Below are 26858 nucleotides of genomic sequence, written 5' to 3' on the forward strand. Positions count from 1 at the left end.
CAGGTCTCCTTTCCCTCTTCCTACAGGATCTGATATTAGAGATGCGTAGGAAGATGGTATAAAGACTGCTTTACTCTGGGTCAATGATGATAAACTTATATATAAGTTTTCAAACATTGTTTAGCAGGTAAATATCATTACCTCCATTATAGAGGTGAGAAAATTGAGGTCTAGGGAGGCTAAATAACATAGCCTAGGTCATATAGTAAGACTCCAGTTCAGCAATGTACTTAAGCATGTACCCTACTTTAAGCACATGAATAGTTCCCTTGAACTGAATGGGATTACTGACGTGCTTAAAGTTAGGCATCAGTTTAAGTAATTTGCTGAATTAGGGCCTAAATCAGTGTCAGAACCAGTGCCTAAATCTCTATGTCAAGGTAAGTGATTCATTCATCTCCACCGACCCTCAACTGTATAGTGGGAATAGTGATGCTTACATGGCTGTGGACATCTTAATTCCTTTGTATTTGGGGATTTGGTTTATAATTAAAAGCACTGAATCTGATCCAAAGCCCACAGAAGTGTTTCAGTTAACTTCAGTGGTCTTTGACTCAAGCCCATAGTCACAGATTTTCAGATGGGGAACCTAAGATACAATTTGGTGAAATAACTAACTTGCCTGGATAGCATTATGATTTAGGGGATAAGACATAATACTAACTGTCAACAGACCAGGATTCCAATCCTGATTCTGATAATGAATTGTTCTGTAACCTGTGTAACGTCACTTAACCTCTCTAATCTCCATTTCCTTGTGTGTGAAATAGGGATATTGATATTCGCTTACTAACATTGTTTGTAATGTGATCAATAAGTGCACTTTATTATTAAAGTCAGTCACTGGTAAAGATGATAACGTAATAGAGAAGCTTCTTGTTGCCAGCCATTTGCTTAGTCCATGTGGCATTTGGGGGTCTCCTCCCCATCCTAATTAAAGATAACCCAACACTTAGCAATTATTTCTTAGCGTGACTAACTAGATGGTACCAGAAGCATAACAAAACTAGTGCCAGTCACCATATGAAGAGGACCTTAGAGAGAAACACCAGTATCTTTGAAAAGGCACCTTGGAATTGTTATACCTTTACCGGTATGTGAAAACCAAACTGTTCATCTAGCAGTAGAATCTTCACTAAATCACTAGAAACCCTAAAGCTCTGGATACATGCCAGTCTCCTCTAATTAGCTGTTTGACAGTAAAACCGTAGACTCCAAATAACAGCAGTCTAGACAGCCTGGATATTATTACTATAGAGTTTAGAAAAACCTGCTGCAGAATTCATTTAATCTTCCTGCAAAAGCCTGAGGGACTGAAGAGTTCTGCTGGCCTTTAATATAATATTCCATATGCCAGGTCCATTGCATAATATTAACAGCAAGACGTTTTACTAAAAGCCTGCCAACTTTAAGCACTGTGAAAGCAATAAATTATGAAAGCAATAAATTGTGAAAGCAAAATTCTATACAGGCCTAAGTTTCCATAGAAATCAATGTCCTCTTGATGCTGAAACCCCATATTCACACTAGCATATTTTGAGCTTTAAGAAAAGATTTGTTATTTCAGAATAAATTTTTTTTATCTTTGCAACATGGAACAAAGCTGTCCTTAGATCCTACACACAATCGGCTACTCACACACACCCCAAGGAAACGTAGCCACCTCTAGATAGAATGCAGCAATTTCTTAGAGATGGACACCAATACTACTCAAGACAGGAAGTCAAGGATATCATATGTAATTGAAACTGCTGGGGGGAATTACTGTAGCCCAAACTAGATTTTGTTCTTTTTTCAGTGAGTTTTCAGGAATCCAATTTTATTTCTCATCCAAACATCTGCACCTCACACATTTCCCCATAAACAACATGATGCACTAAGTCAGTAATGACTGCCAAAAGAATAGTGCTATGTGCCCCTGTACTAACCACATCTTGTAGCACCATTCATTTCTTTGGAGGTCTCCCTCCTGATCAGATCCAACCCTGAAACACATTCTATTATAAGAAGCAACACTGCATAATATACTTGTAATTTAGTGGCAGTTCCTCTTTCCAGGCCCCAGCCTGAGAAACTAATGAGTAGTAATGATCTCAAAGGGCTGATGAAAAAAGGCTCCTTCGTTCATCCAGGATATAGAGCAGGAGTGGATATGCCCAGTGGATGCTAAACAACACTCAGAGCAGGAGTAGTCTCCCATACACCTACTGCTCAACAGACAAATGGATTAGGGTTGTCAACTTTCTAATCGCACAAAACTGAACACCCTGCCCAGCCCCGTACCTCTCCCCTTCCCTGAGGCCTCTCCCCTGCCCCACCCCTTCTCCAAGGCCTTGCCCCCTTTTGTTCCATCCACCTCCCTCTGTTGCTCACTCTCCTCCACCCTCACTCACTTTCATTGGGTAAGGGCAGGGGGTTGGAGTGTGGAAAGGTGGGTGAGGGCTCTGGCTGGAGGTGTGGGCTTTGGGTGGGGCCAGGGATGAGGGGTTTGGGCTGTGGGCAAGAGCTCTGGGCTGGAGCAGGGGGTGGGGTGAGGACTCCGGCTGGGGGTGCAGGCTCTGGAGTGGGGCCAGGGATGAGGGGTTTGGGGTGCAGAAGGGGGCTCAGGGCTGGGGCAAGATGTTGTGGGAGTGGGGGTGGGCTCCAGGAGGGAGTTTGGGTGTGAGAGAGGACTCCAGGCTGGGGCACGGGGTTGGGGTGCAGAAAGGGGTGAGAGGTCTCAGTGGCGCTTACCATAGCTCCCAGGAAGCGGCCGCCAGGTCACTGCAGCCCCTAGGTGCCTGGGAGTCCAGGGAGGCTCCATGTGCTGCCCTCGCACCCACAGGCGCCACCCCCACAACTCCCACTGGTCATGGTTCCCAGCCAATGAGAGTTATGGGGCTAACCCTAGGGGTGGAGGCAGCGTACGGAGCCTCCCTGGCTGCCCATGTGCCTAGGGGCTGCAGTGACCTGGCGGCCACTTCCAGGAGCCATGTGGAGCTAGGGCAAGCAGGGAGCCTGCCTTAGCCCTGGGCCCCCACTGTGCCGCCAACCGGACTTTTAATGTCCCAGTCAGCGGGGCCGACCAGAACTGCCAGGGTCCATTTTCGACAGGGTGTTCCAGTCGAAAACCAAATGCCTGGAAACCCTAAAATGGTTACATGCAACTCAACATTCTACAGGAAGGCAGCCCCTGCATCCCAGGTCTTTGGCAATATAATGTGTGTGGTAATTTTTCTCCAACACCAAATGTGACAGTCAACTCAATATTGTGCAAGAATTCCCCATGGTTAAATAAGTAATCCCAGCTCACTGGCCCTTCAAGTTTATTTTTCTTGATTATATATGTAATATAGTCACTGGGGCACGGGGTTGGGATGCAGGAAGTTGCCTTTTTCCTGAGTCTTCAATATTTCACAGACACCAGAATGTTAGTTTGTTTTTGTCCATCTCTAATTATTTTATTCTCCTAAAACTCTAGGGCTAGATCATGCCTTTGATGTATAGACTTAGGTGGGATGTGGAATGGAGCTGTATCACCCAGGGGAAACTCAAGAGAGGGACTATGCCTCCGGCAGACTTTTTCTCTGAACTCTCTGATGTTCAGGGGACAGTGCAGGATACCTCATGGGATGTCTGGCCCCACTGTGTGAGTCAATATGGGGGTGGGAGGGCAAGGACATGATCATACTTCCTCCTCACTCCCTTTGAGGCAGTGTGTCCCACTGGCGGTCTATGGAGGCAGTACACCCTGTTCTTTCTTAAGCATGGGGACGTGAGCATAGGGCAGGCAGGAAAAGATCTTGTGCTTCTCTGTTCCTATCCTATGTGCAAATGGGTCCAGAGATCATCTAGTCTTCAGAAAGATAACTGTATGCAAATTAATAATATGCAGTTAATATCCTTACTTCGCATTTAATAAGATAGTGTGCCTTTGACTTTGAAGATACCGTACTACCATGTTCCCTGCCTCACAAAACTGAAATATTTACAGCCAAACTATATTAACCATGAGGGGAGGGTCTTTCTCTACAAAATCCACAGGGTACTTTTGCAGTGATCCTCTCTACTAAATGGTAGAGCTGAGATGTGGGCAGTGCTTCCTTCCAATTATATGACAAACACCTGAAAACATTTTCTATTGCTATTTATCTTTGGAACTTTATTCACTGCACTTCTTAGAAAATCTGAAATTACCTATTACGCACAAAATCAAATGAGAGGATAATAAATCAGATCTGTAAAACTTACTGAGTTGATGTAACATGCAACACTATTGATGTCAAACTGTTAACAATACACTGAATTATAAACACTACAATACACTGAATGATACACTGTATGCACAGTTCTTGGCTTCCTGAGTAATTGCAAACTAATTCCAGATTCCTCAAAAATAAACTTGAACTCTAAGCAATTACCAGAAGTCTGGCTTTCTTTTTTTCTAAACAGAGGGGGGAAGGTATAGTCAAATCAAAACATTTTTTCTTTGTCCACGGTTGTCTGAATTTGGAAATGTAACAAAACAAACAAAAAAACCCTAATATCCCTCCAGTAAAAAAAGGAAGAACAACAACAAAAAGCCACATTGTAAGCTTTTGAAAAGAATGCTTCTTTTTATTAGATGCCTTTGAAATGGAAGAATTTATTTATTTATTTATTTATTTATTTTACTTTTTCTTTCATAAACTGAAAGCTGGCAGCAGTTCCGGGTGTCTGTAGCATGAAGGTTGTTTCTAGACACTTGTGCCCAGAATCTATTACACATATTTTGCTTTATGTCCCATTTGTTTTCAAACATGAGTTATTCAGCTGTAAATGTAAACATCTGAAAGCTGATCCTTTTGACAGAATGCTATTTGATAAGGGTGACTTTGTAGAAAGTGTAACTGAGAAAACATACACAGACTAAATGTTGTTCTAGGAAACCCATCTGTAGGAATCAGAATGGGGGTTCAGTCAGAATTGGTATCTTCACATTCTCCTAGTTAAAATAAACTTAAGCTTCTAAGGGCTACACTGATTTTTGGCACAGTCCTGAGCAAGTGATGGTACATAAGCTGCAGTAACCCAGGAGTCAAGGAGGCTGTGACTCAGAAACACACTCTGTTTTCTTCTGATAGTAGTAATTTACTGTTGGTTTGTACCAGCATTATATTAATAACTCATCTCCACTGCACTGGCTCAGCTATTCTGGCCAGCCAGTGGGGGGACAGAGCCAAGGCCTTCTGCATTTCATACCTACCTGCTCTGAATAGATAAGCAGGCAGGTAGCCTCATTTGCTCCTATGCAGCTGGACCCAACATCTGGGTACCCTGCATAGGGTATATGAGGGATTCTGATTCCCCTGCATGGACTCAGTATAAATCACAATCTAGCCCAAATGTCCTCCCATTGGGATAAATTCACAGACACTTCGTTTTTCTTCGGATGCCTTCAGGATTAGGCCCACTTTTGTTTTAATTGAAATCAGGTTAAAATCCAGTATAAAACTCACTACCCTTTATTATCAAGGATTACATCCATAGGACCCACCCCTGCAGAACCTCTGCAAGCAAAATTCCCATTGGCTTTAAACCAGAGTTTGATATGCTGCAGTATTAGGCCCATAGTTCTTTCCTATAACAAAAGGATTCAATACATGTGCTATCAATGTGAAATCTATGCATTGGGGGAGGGGGGGGGAATCGCTATAGGGAAATCTCTGCATAAAGACTGTGTTAGTTAATGACTTATTATAAAATACCTCTCATTCACACCAACTACACTAAATGAAGAGTGACAAATCCTTAAAGCTGGCAAAATATTAAAAGATCCCTGCTATTTACGAAATATTTAAACTACAGACATACTTCAGACATATTTCAGTATTTTTATATCAAAGCCATAAACCGGTTAATTGTTAATTGTTTCATTTCTTCTACAATACTCTGATTCTGCATGTAGGAATTGACTTTTTTGTAGTAACTATTTCTGGAGTTTTGGCTTACAGAGCAATGCTTATCATGTTGTGTATTTGAAAACCCACAAAAGATTAGTTTTAAATGGCACATCAGAAACTTTTGTGCTACACTGTGCAATCCTTCTATGAATGAGCACTTACAAAATAGTCCTATTGAAGTCTATGGGTCTACCCAGTTGAGTAAGAGGGTCACAGTAGGCACCTTAGAAAAATGTTCTATTTAGAAAGTATTCTTCTTTGCTTCTTTTATTTAATAAGATACTTTCATGACAACAAGGTCTTTGTTTCTTAAGCATCTGTCTACTCCTGCTGCTTTAATCCCCACTTCAAGTCATTATCCTCTGTTTGTGACATCACAGTAATCTCAATAGTAATCAACGGCGAGGTCATAAAATATTGGTTTAGGACTTCAAGTGAAGAACAAGCAGCAGGGGCAGATGAACTTCTAAATTGCAAAGACCCTCAGAATGAAACGAAAGTGGAGGCAAAGGCTTAAGACAATATGTTTCAAATTTCCTACGATGTATTGAACATTTTTTTAAAACCAGTGTTATTTTCTCAGTACAGCCCTGAAATTTCTGTTTACCTCTCCCTCTTAAAGTAAAAACAAAGACACAGTTTTCAATTAATTCATAAAAACTCCATCTATACAATATTTGCACTGGTCTGTTAAGTCATCCAAGAATACTATGTTTAGTATATTCATAGATTTTAAGGCCAGATGAAACCATTATGATCATCTGGAGTCACACCCTGCATAGCATAAACCATAACATTTTCATCAAGTGGTCATGTATGCTAGGAATACAATTAAATTACAAAAGGATAGTGCCCAATCTTGGAACCCTCACTCGCAAAAGCAATCTTTACTCTAGAGAGCCGATGACCAGAATGGCATAGAATAAAAAAGTAAAATACATGTATACATAAGGATTAGTCACATAACTAAGAGTTGCAGTATTGTGCCTATAATTTGGAAAGAGATACTTTCAGGTGTATGTGTCTAACCAGAACAGAATCAAAAACCTGTCATCTCTAGCAAAAGGAAATTGGAAACTACACATTTCAAATGGATTGTGAGTTTAAAATTTCCAAACATACCATAACAAACAGCATGTTGTGATGGAAACAGACAGGGAGCCAAGATCAGAAGGGAAGAGCAAGAACAGCACAGAAGACAAAGGAGAGCAGTGGGAGCAGAAAGGGGGGTAAGACCTATGGTAAATGGCCAAGAAATCAAACAGCAGGAGAGCTGATTCCCAAATGCTATCAAATGACTGCTTTACATTTCTTTGAGCCATATGTTATAAAATAACATAGCTAGAAAAAAAAATCAACCACTTTATTATCCTGAGTATTTATTTATAGTGATACAAGTGTGTTTTCTAAAATGTTTCACAAAATAGCTATAGTCATTTCTTGGAGTTCTAAATGAATTCACCACATAGCAACCTGACTGAAAGAGGAATCCCCAGAGACACACCAAAGCCAAACTGAAGTGCCACCATTATGTCATGTTACAATATCTAGTTCTGGCAACGGTTTGTAAGTGTGTATACAAGCCTAAGCCATAGGGGTTTAGAAATGCCCTTTCAGAGGACATCAGTATACAGGATGTGCTCTAATGAGTCAAATCATTGATCCATCAAATCCTAAATCCTGCTGCTTGATGCCTAACAGGAAGTAAATTACTCTAATAGTGCAATTGGGCACTTGAGCAATGTTGTTTGTATAGGGTTAGGGGTAAAAGGGGACAACCCTTCTTGACCTCTGCAGTATTCAGATCACTGAAGGCTGAATTTGATTATCTTTATCTAAAGGCCTGTTACGGCAAGGTGCTGGGTGCCTGTGATGGGGTACCTGCCCCACACAAGGCCTGAGCAGAGAGAAAGGGGCAATTAACCCTCTGACAAGCTGCACCTGGAGATTAGTCAGGGCTGATGAGCTTTTAATTGATGATGAAGCCCAGCTGGCCAAGGAGCAGACTAAGCTGGTATAAAACTAGGAAGTAGATTGTAAGAAAGGGGTTGTGGTGTGGAGGGCTGTAGTCATGCTATGGATTTAGAGCGGGAAAAGAGGAAACTGGAGAAAAAATAGATGCCCTTGTTGGAGAAGTCTGACAGAGACAAAGTAGGAAGCAGCTGGGAAACAGCACAAGGTTTGGAACAGTGCAGATCTTGTCTGCTGGTTTTAGGGTTCTTGGACTGGAACCCAGAGTAGTGAGTGGGCTAGGTTCCCCTACCAGCCACTGGGGAAGTGCAAAGACTGGGCAGTGGAGCAGAAGACTGCCTGAGATAGCTGTCCAATGGGATTTTGATACCCTGGAAGGGGAGGACTATAGTAACCTGTCAGGAGGGCCTTGCCACAAAAAGAGAGTACTTTAAATGATGAGAAAGGAGTAACCTTCTCTACAAGACTAGGGGAGAGAAACCAAAGGATGGCGTGTCAGAGCAGGGGTGAGCTAATCTCCAGAAGAACCACAAGGAGGCATGCTAGCAAGGAGCAGCAAACCCTCTGTCAATGCTTATAGGATCAGGTCTTTAGCTTGTAAAAATGTCATAAAATTACCCCCCGCCCTTAAATGAAGCTACACTGTTGACTTCTGTGACTTCTTGTGGTAGTGAACTCCAAAGGATGACTGTATACTGTGAAGTATTTCCTCTCATATGCAAAGGAAAGCCTATTAGATTGTGTGTGTATATATATACAAACTAATAAAGTCATCCTTGTTGTCATATTACAAAGCAGTTTAAAAAGGAGGAGCTACTTCCTTTGTACTACAGAATCCTGAACACCTACACTAAATACCATCTAACTCTTCACATTCTACAGCTAAATAAGCCTGTTTTTTTTTTCTTGTGTCAGTGCATAGGGCAACATCTGTTTGGTGTGGGGGTGAGCATGCAGGATCTAGCACGAGTCCCCCATCTTCGACTGTTTTTTTTAGAATAAAAATCCACTGTACAGCTGGCCCAGAGCAGAGCTGATGGCAGCAGAGTTCTCTCCTGTAGCAAGTATTAATGGGATAGTCTCAAGAGTCTTTTTCCAGTCTTAACAGAAATACTAGGAGAACAGTATTTCTTACATTTTCTGACATGTCCAGGTTCATTCTCAGCCAGCATCTGAAGTGCAAAGCTCAGAAAATGAAATGAACTGTATCAAGGTATTTTAGCCCTTGAAGAAGGTTCCATTCAAATTTATCTCTGGAAATAAGTAGATCTTTATTTTTTTCCAAAATGGCTTGCCCTTCAATGCTCAGGCATGACACCATTCTTGCTCTCAGGACCCTTGAATGCCGTAGGAGATGAGTCTTCAAGTTGTAGAGCCCTCTGTAGACCAAATCCTTACAATGGCTTTTGCAGTTGCCTTTGAGCAAGCTGTTGCTTATAGAAATAGGGGAAGGAGGATGGATGATAAAAGAGGAAGCAAAAAGACACCCCCAAAAGAAGGGGTTTTAAGGGTGGAAACAAAGTGAGAACCTTTATCCTTAGCCAAATATTGTGAGGCACTATTTTACAAAAATGTACTGTAACTGATTCTCTTGGTTGAAGCCAAGGGAAATGGGCTACAATGTCATGTCATGTACCCTTGGGAAACTGAATCACTAAGAGAACGTGCATTTCTGCAACTATGCTACAAACTGTAAAAATGTTGCTGTTCTCAGTGCTGAATATTTACATTCCAAAAAAGGGATTTACAGACAGCTACACTATTTCTTTAATGAGTCATAACCAACTTCCTTCTTAGCTGATTAGGAAGTGGAACTGAAAGACTGCTTTGCAAATTCAGGGTAAGAAATGTTGAAAAGTCTAGATAACCATCGCTAGCCCCATGTTTATCATATTTTTGAACATGCACACTCCATGGAATAAAAAATACAGAAAAAAATGGTTTAAGTGGTTGGCCCAAATTCTGATACATTACACCCACATATCTGCATTGAATTTAGGCAGTTGCATGAATGTATGTGAAAACAGAATGTTTGTTTTTATTTTTGGTCTCCATATCTAGTCCTTAATTCCATGTAAATTAACATTTACAACATTAACTTTATTGCGCTGTGCAATACCTTTGTCACTGCACAGCCCCGTGTTAGAGTTGCTAACCAAGAGGTGACAGCTTGAGAGATTCACACACAGATTGTATTCCGTTTCTCTTCCTTTTTTGAAAATATCTTACTTGAAGGGATGGAGGGAGTTCAGCATAGAGCAACAAAGGGGAGAGAATGGAATGGAGGTGTTTGCATATCAGGAGAAATTGACACAACAGGGATTATTTATTTTTGAGATAAAATAGCTAAGTGGTGATATGATTGAAAAGCCAACAACCTTTGTGATTGAGAGTGCCAAGGGAAATTTTCAGTGAGACTATGATTTTTTGAGTGTTTGCAAGGGAATGTCTTAACATTCCTTTGACACAAAAAACTTCTGGAAGTTTAAAATATAAAAATTTTAAAAATACATAGATAAGAGGTGGTAGCATTATAATCAAACAGCTCCAGAGATGTTAGGCCCCTGACTTGCTTCAGTAAGCAAGCACAGATGACTTAACCAGACATTTCCGTGTTGGCAGCCACTCTATTTATTTTAAAAACAGATAAACATGATACTTGGCAACACTCTTCTGAAACATCAAAGACTCTCCTTAGTCAATAACAGGTAAGACAAAGAGAGAAATACTGGGAGGTTTTGCAGACCACACACAAGCAGAGTGTCAATGGTACTGGGAATTAAAAGGCATTTTTTTCACAAAATATGTAAGAATGAGCTTATGACTAGTGTATTATTTAAACTAAAATCTAAACTCACTTGTAAAACATCAAGAAAATAAGCTACAATCAAGTCATCGGCTTTCTTTTACAATGTGTCCCATTTTCTCATGCTGAATTCCTTTTATTTGCGTATATACTACTAAACATGATCATGGCAACTTAATAACATGGAGACAAATTGTGGACCTCGGATTTTGACCCAAAAATGAGTAAAATAATAGTGCAAAGGAGTGCCCACAGCAGGACTCAAAAGAGCTTTCACAAGCCTGATGTAGCCACCAATGCAGATTATTCTTGCCAGGCATATAAATCATCTGAGGAGAGGAGGTAACATGGTGACTACAGGTAGATCCATTTGCAGATGCTAGAAGACATGGCTCAACCTTCAGACCCATTAGCCCTGTCCCAGAATACTCCTCTTCAGAAGACAGTGGAGTGTGAACTCCCTGGGTTTTGAGGGAAGCAGAGTCATAGCACAATACCTTCATGCCACATTGCCTCTCCCAACTGTAGAGTCTCAGGCATACATGTTGCCTAAAAGCCTATGGGCCTAATCCTGGCTTTATCTGTCCTATGGTGAGCAACTCTGTATGTGAAAGGCGTTAACTATTTATCTGCTCCTGTATTCTATTCTCATTGTCCAGCTTTAATCAGTTTCAATTGGCAGAGAACAGAATTTAAATAACACAACAAAAGAGGTTTATGACATCAACTTGTTAATCTCTTTTATGTAGTGATCCTGCCTAGAGAGACCTCATTATTAGGAGTCACACATTTCCTTAAACATATTCATTTCACCTTTTCCACTTCCTGACCTGTCAACAATAGAAACAGGTATACTCCCTTTTTGCTAAAGCATAATCTAGTTACTGGGAAAATGAATGACTAGAATGAACAATATAATCACCCGAGATATATAGAGTACCTTCAAGACATGTGCTCCTCACACCGCACCTCCTACACATTCTGCCCCACCCCTCCAAATGGGCTGGAATTCACCTTGCTGCCTATGCTTAGCCCAGAACATCAATTTGGAGAGAGAATGAGAGAGTTGGAATGATTCAGTATCCTGCATTGTACCAAATTTGCCTTATGAAGTTCCTAAAAGCTTCTATTTTAACTTTCATCAGGAACTCTGCTCACCACCAAATCATTTAACAGCAATTATTTAATGCTGGACTTTTACCTCAAAAACTTCTTCATCTAGAATCCTGGTTCCAAAGACGGTGATGCCGTTGGTGTCAACAATTGCTCTGTCATTCCTGTCGAGTGCTTTTGTGGTTTTCTTTTTACAGTCAACAATCATGGTAACACTTTTCTTCTCCACACTGATAGCTACTCGATGCCACCTAGCAAAAGAACACAGCTCTTCTGTAAACTGTTTTTAAAAATAGGCTTATAAATTCAGAGTTCCAAAGTAAGAAAAAAATATTACAAGTTGTAAGCCAATCAAAAATTACACCTACTACAGTTCATAAAAATCTACATCAGCATTCATTTTCTTTTCATATTTTATCTTCTCATTTTAAGATCTAACACTTCCTTTAGTGGTTTATTTTAGAAAGGGCTGTAAATAGCTAGCATATAAAATAAAAATAGAACAGGACTAAAAACTAAGTAAAATATAAGAACATAAGAATGGACGTACTGGGTCAGACCAGAGGTCCATCCAGCCCAGTATCCCGTCTACTGACAGTGGCCAATGCCAGGTGGCCCAGAGGGAGTGAACCTAACAGATAATGCTCAAGTGATCTCTCTTCTGCCATCCATCACCTCTGACAAACAGAGGCTAGAGACCCCATTCCTTACCCATCCTAGCTAATAGCCGTTAATGGACTTAACCTCCATTAATTTATCCAGTTCTCTCTTAAACCCTGTTATAGTCCTAGCCTTCACAATCTCCTCAGGCAAGGAGTTCCACAAGTTGACTGTGCGATGTGTGAAGAACTTCCTTTTATTTGTTTTAATCCAGCTGCCATTAATTTCATTTGGTGGCTCCTAGTTCTTAAATTATGGGAACAAGTAAATAACTTTTCTTTATTCACTTTCTCCACATCACTCATGATTTTATATACCTCTATCATACTCCCCATTAGTCTCCTCTTTTCCAAGCTGAAAAGTCCTAGCCTCTTTAATCTCTCATCATATGGGACCCGTTCCAAACCCCTAATCATTTTAGTTGCTCTTCTCTGAACCTTTTCTAATGCCAGTATATCTTTTTTGAGATGAAGAGACCACATATGTATCCAGTATTCAAGATGTGGGCGTATCATGGATTTATATAAGGGCAATAAGATATTCTCTCTCATATTCTCTATTCCCTTTTTAATGATTCCTAACATCCTGTTTGCTTTTTTGACTGCCACTGCACACTGCGTGGATGTCTTCAGAGAACTATCCATGATGACTCCAAGTTCTTTTTCCTGATTAGTTGTAGCTAAATTAGCCCCCATCATATTGTATGTATAGTTGGGGTTATTTTTCCCAATGTGCATTACTTTACATTTATCCACATTAAATTTCATTTGCCATTTTGTTGGCCAATCACTTAGGTTTGTGAGATCTTTTTTGAAGTTCTTCACAGTCTGATTTGGTCTTAACTATCGTGAGCAGTGTAGTATCATCTGCAAACAGTGTAGTATCACCTCACTTTTTACCCCTTTCTCCAGGTCATTTATGAATAAGTTGAATAGGATTGGTCCTAGAACTGACCCTTGGGGAACACCACTAGTTAACGCTCTCCAATCTGAAAATTTACCATTTATTCCTACCCTTTGTTCCCTGTCTTTTAACCGGTTCTCAATCCATGAAAGGATCTTCCCTCTTATCCCATGACAACTTAATTTACATAAGAGCCTTTGGTGAGGGACCTTGTCAAAGGCTTTCTGGAAATCTAAGTACACTATGTCCACTGGACCCCCCTTGTTCACATGTTTGTTGACCCCTTCAAAGAACTCTAATAGATTAGTAAGACATGATTTCCCTTTACAGAAACCATGTTTACTTTTGCCCAACAATTTATGTTCTTCTATGTGTCTGACAATTTTATTCTTTACGATTGTTTCAACTAATTTGCCCAATACTGACGTTAGACTTACCAGTCTGTAATTGCTGGGATCACTTCTAGAGCCCTTTTTAGATATTGGCGTTACACTAGCTATCTTCCAGTCATTGGGTAGAGAAGCCGATTTAAAGGACAGGTTACAAACCATAGTTAGTAGTTCCTCAATTTCACATTTGAGTTCTTTCAGAACTCTTGGATGAATGCCATCCGTGCATATGCTTGCACAGAACTGAATGGAGCAGCATTTAAGTCCCAGTCCAGCGAAACGCCTATGTACTTAACTTCAAGCACTTGTGGCCTGATCCAGCTCTCACTGAAGTCAAGGAAAAGATTCCCATGGATTTACATTAGTATGTGTGTTGATGGATCAGAACCTTACTGCAACAGTAATGCATAAAACAGACATCTATAATAAATGGGTTAGGTAGTTCAAATGATTGAATATCTGATGTACTTACTAGAAAAGCAAAAGCCAATCAACCTTTTGAAATTAATAAAATTGCATTTAGTATTTTATTTGTTTAAGTCAATCCATAATCCATGCAAAACAGCATAATTCATCATCCTGAAATTATATAATTAAGTAATTTTGGGAATTTCCCCCCCAAAAAGTTCTATATATGTAAAATTGCTGCAAGGAGATAGTTTGAGAGAGGGAGATAATTTCTTCTATGTGATACTTACAGATTTGTACTGTATCAAGCCCATACAATATTGTCTCATGAAGTGCTGCTTTAGGCACAAGGAATCTGACACAAAGCCCACTGATGTCACTGGAAAGACTCCCATTGACTTTAATCGGTTTTGGATCAAGTCCAAGTTGCCTTTCTCTAAATTCTTGCCTGTATAAGAACTTCAGTGTGTTCAGGTTAGAGCTAAATAAACTGTTTACAATACTTCATTAGATTAATTAACTCCCTTTCTGTTCATGAATGATCTGAGAACAGACTTTTTTGTGAATTTGTTTGTTATTCAAAATTATTTGAGGAAAGATTGAAATATATTTGCACGAGCCAATGGGTTGCTTATGAATGACACACTATTGTTAATGCTTTGCTAGTCACAATTCGCTCTTTGCTCTTTGTACTCTATGATTGGTCACCTAAGTCACATGTCTGTTCTCCCAAATGTAGAAAGAACTTTCAAGATGGAGGCACAAACATTTCTAGCATTAATACTTGTGAAAATACTTATATGGACATATTTACAATTTTTGTCAACATTCTTTCAAAAGTCATTTTGTTTGCACAAATATTCACGAAGTGAATAAAAATGGGTTGTGAATACTGCCAAAGTGAATTACTTCTATTTGAAAGACATTCATTTATGAATAATTTTGCAGTATTTGATCCACTCTAGTATATACTGCACGGCACTTTGTTATCACGACAAAAGACATGCATTAGTTTAGTGAGACTGTTTGCAATGACAAGCTAAATACCTGAGTACCAGAGAATCTTTACATATGACATGGAGTGAGCAAAGCACAGCATCTCTGATATGAAAAGGCAAGGAGAGTCAGAAAAAATATGTGCTGTTAGCGAGATGCAAGATGAGTACCAGAATTAAATAATCTTGGCTGGCATTTGCAGCCATGAAGGGTGTCCAAATCAGAGAGATGGCATGGGTCATTTTTAAAGGGCTTTTATATATCAAAGGGAACATCTTGAAGCAATAGAATCTTACTGGTTACCAGTACCATAGAGCCAGAACTGGAATTCTGTGTTCACTCTGGAACTCAGTTAAACATTATAATTTTAAAAGCAAATGGTTTAGCTGTCCTCAGGCTCACTTGATTATTTAGAGTTTTTTTAATTACATTTAAATTTTAAGACAAAGCATAGCTCATTGTTGTTTTACGTGGGACAGTTGAGTTTGAAGCATAATATTGGCGAACCACCCCAAGGCCTGCAGGGGCCAAAAGCAAGGAAAAGGTCACTCGCTCAGTCCCTGCAAGGGAAAGATTGCTTCACATCACTTTGCATCTATCTTTTGGTAAATTCAAAAGCAGTATCCACTCTCTGTTGGGAGCATGCATGCCAGCCCTTTAAACCAACTCTGGGTGAAGCTCATTTGATTTCTTCATTTGTATCAGAACCTCAACACGTGGGGAGAAAGTCTAGCTCTACTGAAGTCAACAGAAAAACATTAGTGGGGAGAGGATTTTACCCCTTGTTTGTTATATAGAGAAACAAAATGAAAATGGCCTGCTGCTTCAGTTTTCCTGCTGCTGAGGGGAACACATATCAGTATTTTGAGCCTTATGAAGCTGTATTGTGCAGTAACACGGAAGCTAGTACACAATTTAACTTTTCCTTTGGTCTTTCATGTTATTCTTCAGTAACTTTATAACCCTTAGTCTTGACATTATATGGGAATTTATTTGTCCTCCAGCCTGCAACATTCTTTCCTTTCCAGTGTTTAACAAAAACTTCAATCTGTATATCTCTGAAAAATGCAGCTGCCATTCCTGCACTGTAGCATAATAAATAAAAATACTTTTAAAAGGATGAATGTTCCTTTAATATAATTAGCGTTAGTGTCGGGGGCCTTTAAAAATAACAATAATGGTCATGAAAGGTGCCAAACTGACATTCCCAGAGCCTGAATTGTCTTTATCCAATAACTGGTACAGCAGCTCAGCAGCCATGAAAGCAATGCCACATTGCCCTGCTAACATGCCTTCACTCTGACTCAGGGAACCTCCTCCTGGCAGAGCAGGGTAAGACTGGGTTCTGGGTACATATTTATGTAGCGGGGAGGCAAGTGAAGGTAACTTTGCACTGGCATTGTCCCTGGATGCTTGTTGAACTGAGGGTGACTTCATGGGCCAAGAACAAGATGACTTCATAGCTTCATATTGTTCATTTAAGTTTTTATTTCTATGAGTGCTCCCTTGCTCTTGAATTATGGGAAAGGGCAAATAGGAGCACAAAGCTGCACTTGTTTGTATTCTTGTATTCTGCAGGAAGCTGGAACTAAGGGCTTGTCTACATTACCCGCTGGATCAACGGGCAGCAATCGATCCAGCAGGGGTCAATTTATCACGTCTACTCTAGACACAATAAATTGACCAAGCGCTCTCCCATCGACTCCAGTATTCCACCAGGGCAAGAGGTGCAGGTGGAGTCGACGGGAGAGTATCAGCCCGGGAGTAAGTAGATCTAAGTACGTTGACTTCAGCTACATTATTCACGTAGCTGAAGTTGCGTAACTTAGATTGATCCCCCCCTTGCCCCAGTGTAGACCAGGCCTAAGTTCTCCTGCAAAGGGACCTTAGATTCTGTGGCACTGTAGTTCAGCCAGCTGACAATTCTATAACTGATTCATTTAATTTTACAACTATACTATGTGAAGGAACATTAGTCCACACAGTAGTTCCTGTGTTGTTAATTTTTATATTAAACTTGATTTATTTTACACTTACTTTCCATCAGCAATGTTGACTGTTCTAAAAAGAGGATAATCTTCTGGGGCAGGTTTTCCATACTGATCTTCAAACAGGAAGACAGGGGATCTACCAACTTCCACACCTATTTGCTGAATACCCTGTTCATTGTAGACAGATAAAAGGAAGGACTGGATCCCCTTTTTAGGTTTTACTGTAATTAATATTGAAAAGTCTTGAGGAAAGTTTCCACCTGAGAAGAAAATGACAAATGTAGTCACAAATCTGAAAAAGATATAACCTTTTTGTAAACATTTATGCTTTATTATTAATTGAGAGGTTTTATTTTTCTGTTTTTCCTCCAAAATAAATGTGATAAAAATTCTGATTACAAGAAAATGTCTCTCTTCAAACCTTTGTCTTTATACTTTCTTGTCTTCCCATTCTCACTTTACTTCCCAAAAGTTTTACCTGAAGACATCTTAAAAGCTTGAACTATAAAATCATTGTGCATTTATGTAGATGTAACACAATATATACAAGAGAGGTGGCAGTTCTGTATTAATTACTTTTCTATTCTTCATCTTCTTGAAAAAAGGAGCAGAAATGACTCTAGTTTATAACTACACATTGTAATTTCAACAGACAAAAAGACAATTGATATTCTTGGAAATATGTTACCAGATACCTTGCATTTCCCAGTGGCCACTCTAATAGTTTAAACCATTTCGTTTATGTATATTCCATTGTTTCCAATATGTATCTTAAATAAGGGTTATATGCAGAGGGACCACACATGATTCCATACATCACTTATGTTATTAACACAAGGGTTAACTGAGGCTTATGTGGTCTATAAAGCCATATGCTGGGCCTCTGCCCTGAGATAAATTTAGTACTAACATTTTTATTTAACTGTGGTGCAGATGTTACTTATTAAATTATCTCAGAAATAACTTATTTAAAAACAAAACACATGCCTATTTGTATGTAATAGAAGGTTTGGACAAAGAAAATTTTTATTTTCATTTGCTGCCTGACAATTTCTCTTTGAAGTACACGCCATAAGTCAATCATTGTTTTAACTTCTACAGCCTCAAGAATAAAGAGTGGATGGATACAACTTTTAAATGAGGGAATGAAAAAGAGGATGCATGTGATGAAAAAAGTGCCCTGAGTGTTGTGATCATTCTGAGGCTCCTTTTTTACTGAAAAACACCCTGCCCCATTTTTTCCACCATCCAAACGGAAAGCAAATGAGCTTTGTGCAAGAAATCTCTATGGAGGTTGATTAGTGGAATTCTCCCTAATCCAGAACCAGGCTCAGAGAACAATGATGTAGCCATTCTTCAGATGCTATTGTGGCCTTTCATAGCTGCTGCAACTCATTACAGAGCTTTTTAACCTGTGGTTCACCAAAGTTTATCAACCTAGTCAGCATCCCCAGCACATCCCCAAGACTGCCCCCAACCACGCCTTGATATTGTTGTACAAAGCCTCCGTGGAGCATTGTTCTACTGCTTTTCACTCGTGCAAGGGAGTCAGTGTTTGACCATATAGGCTTACTCACATTAAGGCAATCAGGATAGGGAGCCTTGACACAGATGACAGAAATGTCATGAGATCAGCAGTTCTTGTGAAATTTCTATGCTTTATTTGCAAAATGTTAGTCATAAAGTTTAAGGCCAGGAGGTACCAGCAGATCCTCTAGTCTGACCTCCTGTATATCATAGGCCATCAACACCAGCCAGCACCTGCACACTAAATTCAACAACCCAAACTAGACCAAAGTACTACTGTCCACAGGAGACTAAACTATTGTGTCACAGGCAGAGCCTGTGAGAGACTGAAGTACACTAATGCCACAGGCCCCTGAAATGGCAGAGAAATTATTAGATGAGATATATCCAGATAATCCCAGCAAGTGACCTGCACTCCATGCTGCTGAAAAAGAAGCAAAAACCCCACGGTCACTGTCAATCTGACCAGGAGGAGGGGGGAAGGGGGAGGGGAGGGATTCCTTTCCGACCTCACATATTATCAGTTAGACCCTAAGCACATGACCAAGAACTAGCAAGCTAAGCATGTGTGTATTTGTGTGTGTGTGTGTGTGTGTGTGTGTGTGTGTGTGTGTGTGTGTGTGTGTGAGAGAGAGAGAGAGAGAGAGAGAGAGAGAGACTGTGCAGTGCCACCTCAGAGCACCAGCCCACCTCATCCAGTGTTACATCTCCAGACATAGCCATCTCTGATCCTTCAGAGGAAGGAGACAAAAACAGCATACACTGGAGGGGGGATCGATCCAAGATACGCAACTTCAGCTACGTGAATAGCGTAGCTGAAGTCGAAGTATCTTGGATCGAATTACCTGGGGTCCACATGGCGCGGGATCGACGGCCGCAGCTCCCCCGTCAACTGCGCTACCGCCGCTCGCTCTGGTGGAGTTCTGGAGTCGACGGTGAGCGCATTCGGGGATCGATATATCGCGTCTTAACGAGACACGATATATCGATCCCGGATAAATCGATTGCTACCCGCCAATACGGCGGGTAGTAAAGACGTACCCCAAGACATAAACCAAAAGGGATCTCCAGGGCTGCTGAGCCCTGCCCCTCATATCCATAACTTTGTCTTGCATGAACAACTGCCTTATTTCAGTGCCATAGAATATGAAGCCTAGGTTAAACCTACTCCAAATACTGCCTCCTTGGTCCATGTCTACACTAAATTAAAAAGTGTGGCAATAAATTCAAAGGTAGGCATTTGTGAGTTAGTTGACTCCAAGGATTTTTTCCCCAGTTTTGATGTTATAGTATTAGAACAGGTGTTCCAGGAACATTCCAGTTCTGGTAAAGCCCACTTATGTTAATAATCCAAAATTTATAAATATTAATATTTTTAAAGGTCTTAACATAGGCTCAGTCATCTCAAATATGACAGGAAAGCTTTTAAGATTTATTTGAGAGGTTTAATGATACCTGAAAAATGAAATAAAATTAAAACACAAACATTGAGGAAAAAATACAGAAAAATGTTGAATTGTGTAAGAAACTTAGTAGATTTGTCTTGAGGTAAATCTGAATTAAATTATTTATTGAATTAAAAAGCAGAATGCACTTTACTTCATCTCAGCCAGAGGCACAACAAGCATGGAGAGCAGGCCAGTAAATTGGTTGTATATCAGATTTTAAAAAGACAGGTACAAAGACAGGTACCCTAAATAATTTAGAAAATAAGATGCTCCTGTGTGTAATATTAATGAGACTATGGGATGAACATTTTGTTTTGTATAAAAAACCCTCAGAGTGATAACTCAAATCTGTAAAGAGTTATATGAAGGGCCTTGCATATTATATTATATGATTGCATATTAGAAACAAGTATTATCTCTTAAAACAATATAAAACAATGTGGCATTTATATTAGATTTTAATTTGCAGGTTACTTTTAAGGATTTCTTGATTGCAGAGAGAAAATTTGTTGCATGTAATGCAATTTTTTTCTTCTATTAAGTATAAACTGCAGCTTGAAAATCCATATAAATTATTAAAATAGTCTGGTTTATTTTCCTAAAATGGTGTTTTTCAGCTAAGAAGATCACTTTACTGTGTGAATTCCATCCTCTTTGATTAAGCACATGACCTATATATTTCTATAACTCACTCAGAAAATGTGCTTTCAAGAATTAAAAGGAGGGAGTATTGTTCCTGTAGTTAGAGGATGTTGTTGGTAGTCAGAATTCCTGAGTTATTTTACTATCTCTACCACTGCTTTGTTTAACTTTGAGCAAATTAGGCTATATTCATTGAACCATTCACTTCAACTTCAGGGGATATAACTGTGGGCAGAATATGGCCCTTAACCTTTCTGTATTGCAGTCTATAATTCCCTGAATATATATAAGAATGTTTACCTCCATCATAGGGAAGCAATAAAGCTCTGTATAACTGGCAATAATAGTTGTAGCACATGCCATAGCTAGCGTTGTATTCCATCTTCTACTCTAACCTTCACTTTTCACTTGCTCTTAACTTTCTCTAATTCCTTTTTAGCTGAATTTTTTGTTTTCAGCCCATAGGTAATTTAAAAAAAAATAAAATCTAATTAAAATGCTTTAGCCATTTCTGAGCATGAACAATATTTCTTTTCTTATATGTTCTGATAAGAATTTTGCCATAAGATAGAAACTTAAAAACTGGCTTTCTTTGTAGATCTCAACAAGTCTTTTTTTTTTTAATTAAAAAATCAAGAACAGTTTTTAAGAAAATCAGTTCAGAAGTTTTAAAAGTTAGAACACTGAACTCTAAGTTGGCATTTTGTAAAGGTGGAGCTGATTATTTTTTTTAAAGATTTATTCAAAATCAGAATGGGTTTATCATTTTGGGGCACTCTGATGCAGTACGCTTTCAAACAATCTAAACTGCAGCTGCCAGATAGTTTAAGCAGCTCTAAATCTTTAGAGGTCTTAAACGGCATTAGCTGCTCTAAGGATTTAAAGTTGTTTAAACTGCTTAAACTACCTACAGATGTAGCAAGCTTAAGAAGATTAAATTTCTTTAATAGTTAAAAGTAGTTTTAAACCATTCAAGCCTGTCGGTGTCCTTAAGTGTTTCAAGTGATTTATTCAGCTTTCAAATGGACTTTCAAATAAGGATGGCAGAGGTAAGGACAGCAGGGTTCAGGTGAACATAGTTAAGGGTGGCTAGGTTCATCTCTCCAAGCCAAATAGCTCTGGATTTCTGTCCATCTTTTCTTCCAGGCCCCTGCCTCCTCGATAAATTAAATGTGCCTTTTTCCCTCCTCCCACCCCAAAAAAAACCCCAACAACAAAACTCTGGCACAAATTCAAAATTTAATTACACTGCATGCATTTAGTATTTACTAGTCTTGCTTTTCTTGTTAAACATCAACCTTAAAATATTGTAGTTTATCAGTGTAAACAATAAAACATACAAAATGTGCAATCTGGCCAAGTTAATGTCATGAGAGAGATGTTGCCAACTGAAATTTCTGGTTGCTTGGATTCTCAGACTTATCACTTGCATTAAGTCTAGATGTTTGCCTTTTTTAAATAGCAGTAATATTAATAGTACTAATAATACTACAAAAGAATAAGTACAGTCTTATAGACAGAGTTGATGATTGCTTTTTTATCATATGGTATTCCTTTCACTGTTGGGAAAAGAATTCCCACCACTATATTACCACTAAGGGAATGCTTAGTGTTACATTTATTATACTGTCTGCACTAATAGTGCTTCGTGTGCTTTATATTTATCATATTTTAACTTTGTTAATAAAAGATTTTCAGAATATAATGGGAATCTATGAAGATTTGGGGCTTGATTTGGGATCTTATTCTTAATGGACTAGATCCATTGAAGTTAATAGGAAATTTCATGTTGATTTCTGTGGGCTTTGGATCGGATCTTTTAAAGCAAAGTTGTTAGTTTGACAACTATATATGAAATGACACTATATAGCATATCTTTTAATATTAGATTGAATAGATGACAGCAAAAGGAAAGAAAGAACAAATGATTGGGATGAAAGGAGGCCAAACAGATAACTTGAAAGGACCTGAACACCTGCCTTGTCTGAACTGTTAATCTGAAAGAGATGTTGAAAATGCTTAAGGCAGGTGGCACTAATTCATCTAGTCTGAGCATGTGCTTTTCAATCAGATAAGGCACTGTGGAAAAAACAAACTGTGGAAGCTTTTTGAGGAAAGTCACAAAAATGAGTAGCATTGTTTGCCTCAGTTCAGTGAGTTTTGTGTATTCTGTACTATGATATGATATAACCATGTGTTTAGTCTTGCACCAAAATTGTGAATGATAAGCAAATTGCTTCAGAGGGGAACCCAGTATCAACATAATCAAATTAAGAATGTGAATCAAGCATTTCTTATTTATGACAAAGTATCATGCTTACAGGCTTAGCTGAAATAGTTATCAAACTTTCTTGATTACTTTGAGATTTCTTGGGCAATTTGATTTAAACAGTAAGAATGGACTGGGTAAGTTTTAACAATGGCAACAATACAATGATTAGGAAAATCATTATCTTCTGTTGTGTTGTCATTCCTTGAAAATGTAAAAAAAAATAACATGAGGTAATAAGACCGTACAAGAATATAATATCTTATATGATATTAATTGTATAATATATTTCAACTTGTGAGTTCAAAGCAGTCTACAAACATTATGTAATGAAGCTTCAATACCCTCCTGTGAGGCAGGTAAATATTATTACACTGATATTTACAAATGGGTGAGCTGAGGCACAGAGACATTAAATGACTCCTCCAAGGTCATGCAGTGAACTTCAATATTTAGCTGTTTGTCTCAGTGTCTCACAGTAGCTAAAAAGATACCCAAACCTAGAGATCAGCTATGATAGTGGATAAGGGGACACTGCAACATGTACTTTGGCTTCACTAAAATGTTGGCTATTGGTTTGCTCACTTCTTAGTCCTGTTTAACATCTTTTTTTTTGTCTTTCCCCTATTATTATATTATAAATATATACACACCCACTGGGCACCCTGCTTCTGAAAATTTAACAAAATTCTCTGGGCTAACATGCCACATAATGCACAGCGGTATTTGCACATGCTCTCTGAAAAAAACCACTGAAGGAATTTTTCCTTTTTTGTCATAGTAAGGGAATTCCAGACATACTGGATGTTTTCCAAAGATCCCAGAATGAGCTAGCTCACTTCCCTTCCCTTCCCTGGACAAAGGTAGCAAGTTGACTACGCTCTATGAGACTAATCATTGGGATTGGGGGGCTCAGGAACAGTGGGTCTTATAGAGGGGTTCTCCCACCCAGCAGTGGGATGCAGCCTACAAGTACCTTCAAATACCGTGCATACCCCCTACCCCCCACCAGTCATGACAGAATGAAACACTGACATAATTCCTAGAATGCCATCTCGAAAATGCCACACACTAGAAAGGGTATCACATTGACACATAATCAGTGCTTTCTGGATCTGCCGTGGCATTGCTCACAAGAACTATGGACAGGAAGAAAATTATAGTAAATGGAGTGAAAATCATAGTAGATCTTTCTATGGTAAGTGGTTAGATGGTGGTCCAGGCACATTCATTTTCACACAAAGCATTCATTACACCACATCCCAAGACAAAATAAACAACTATGAGGAAATCCTCACCCCTTTTAAAGTCAATGGCATGCCATCCACTCCGAATGCTTTACAAACATAGTGTTGTGTCCATAAATTGTTTTAGGGCTCAGTTCATTAAGTACTGCCTACTGGACTCTTATAAATGTTTTCTTCTGGATTCTTTATTCAAAAAGTGGGAAGCATGGTGTTTTTCCAAATAGATTATGCATTTTAAGCCAGTTTTTTCCCTCTCTCTTTAACTGACAATTTCCCCTTGCATGCCCCAGAAAGGAGAGTTCAAGAGGTGGAACAGCAGGGTGAAACTGAGTGCTCCATCCTAGTTCTAATCCAGAAATCCTGCAGAGGTTAGAAAGAAAAGCACCTAAATTGAGGCTGCCAAAGGCAATTTAAATTTACGTGCCAACAAACAACATAATGAACATATTTACTCTGGCATTCATGAACAAAATGAGCAGTTACTACTGTAGCTGCCAAATCTAATAGTTAGTCTACAGTGTCATTCATAAAATAAGTGCAAGTTAACACAGGAACTTTTCCCCCAAAGGAATGTCTGGACTCTGACGCCTTGCTTTGGCAAAGAATGCCTATTCTGTGCTAATGGCTCTTAAAGGCCAATGATCCAATGTCCTTCCATGAGTTTTCAGTCACCAGCCCACTGTATTTGAAGGTTCATTAACAGTGTTGCTCTGCTAGTAGTTCCTACCCATTTCATTTCTGCACAAGACATTTTTGGATCATATTGTCACTGTAATACTAACAATAAAAAGGGACTGATTAAAATGTTAGCTTTAACTCCATGGTGCAGCTGTAGTACTTTAATAAAATAACTGAAGAGTTTTGAAACTTTTTTTTAGGCTTATTAGTCAAGATACTGTCACCCCTACTTGTGTGGAGTAGCAATTTATTATGCTCATAATCCCATTGATTATGTTCAATGAACTATATCCTCAGCTGGATAGCTCCATTGCCTTCAGTGAAGCTCTGTCATTTTATACCAGCTCAGGAGATACAGTCTAACGTGAGGAAATGTGGAAGAATCTGTCCTAAATATATTTTTTTCTAAATTTCCTTTCATTTCCCCCCCTTGAAATAAAAAGAGATGAACTAATTATTTAAATGATGATGCAAGATACACATGAAAGGTCTGATAGCAGTTTCTCTTCTACATGTCTCTATTGCTCTGAGAACATATTGATGTATTATTATTGCTTTCCGGATAATAAATACTTGAGGATCTATAAAAATCCCAGATGTTGACCACATCATTACTCTTTTAATAGACAAAACAAAAATATTTTCCTTGCCCATATATAAGGGTGTGCTCACAAGTAAACCCACTCAAAATCTGCTTTTATGTCATGCATGAAGATTGAAAGTTGATATATATATGTTTAATAAACTGCAACACTTTCAATCAAGTGAAAAGAGTGGAAGCAAAATCATGGAATGAAATTGTGTTCCCCCCCAAAATAAAAATCCAAAGAAACTTTTTACATAATATGCTTATTTCATGTCAGAGAAATCAGAGATGGGATGGAGTCACATTACCTGTTACCCACAACTAACCATGTGTAGTCCCCAAAATATCAAGATACCCTTACATAATGTCAACCAGATGATACTTCTGGGAATGATTTTGCAACAACCAACCACAATCTGCATTTTTACCACTGTAATATAACTCCCAGAAGTATTGCTTTTAAAATAGACCATTCCTGGCACAGAAGTAAGAAACTTCTCAATGCCGTCCACCTTATGGATCTATCATCAAATATTCATAAAATTCCCTCTGATAGAATGATGAGAAAACCATTGAGATAAAATTACTTCGGTCTGTTCTGTCAGCAATACTCATGTTGCTCCCATTACCATCAATGCAAAGTATGAAGTCATAGCAATGGAAGAATTGGCCTTTTAGTCTAGGAACACAGCCAGTCATATATTTTCCTTCTAGCCAGTACATGTCAGTTATCATCCCACCTCAGAGGTTTGTCACTTAAACAAAGAAGCAACATTTGTTTTATTGTGCTGTTTGGTCCATTTCCCTTCCTTTCTATGCACGTGTAAATATGTTACCATGCCACTATTTTTGTAATTACTGTTGCTGTAATATGACAATTGTAATTGTAGCCTGAATTCACCAATATGTTAAACCATACAGTTAATTTAATCTAGAATCTTTGTGAAATGTTAATCATTCTGTCTATTAATTGGTGAAATATTCAATTCAGGTAAACACTCAAAAGTTCAGATGCTTATTTCAATCTCTAGCTAAACCTCTTGATTCTGAAAATTTGAGGGTAGAAATCTCACAAGAAATGTTTTCATTTTTTCAGTGTTTCTTTTCTGGTTGCAGTACAAACTTGTTCTCCTATGCCTGCTACTAAGTGTAACTATTGCCTCTTAAGATAACTGGATCCAATAGTTGTCTTTTGTAAATGTTCCGGATTAAGCAGTGACTTCCTAACACAGAAGCTGAGAGAGTTCATATGGTGAGGCACTTTATACACTGAGACAAGTTTAGTGACTAGTTAACAGTATGT

General features: G+C 38.8%; 1 protein-coding gene across 7 annotated transcripts in view; it reads right to left on the minus strand.

Moving 5' to 3' along the window:
• COL11A1 (collagen type XI alpha 1 chain) overlaps nucleotides 1-26858 on the minus strand; it is a 235817-nt gene that overhangs the window by 186995 nt on the left and 21964 nt on the right. For all 7 annotated transcript variants that reach the window (XM_042840641.2, XM_005285451.4, XM_024101999.3 and 4 more), the window contains exons 3-4: nucleotides 17205-17418; nucleotides 11900-12062 (exon numbers count right to left, since the gene is read on the minus strand). In XM_042840641.2, the coding sequence (XP_042696575.2) occupies nucleotides 11900-12062; nucleotides 17205-17418 (377 nt within the window). The remainder of the gene's footprint in view (nucleotides 1-11899; nucleotides 12063-17204; nucleotides 17419-26858) is intronic.

Source organism: Chrysemys picta, chromosome 8, assembly GCF_011386835.1.
Source record: "Chrysemys picta bellii isolate R12L10 chromosome 8, ASM1138683v2, whole genome shotgun sequence".
In the NCBI taxonomy this organism is placed as follows: domain Eukaryota; kingdom Metazoa; phylum Chordata; order Testudines; family Emydidae; genus Chrysemys; species Chrysemys picta.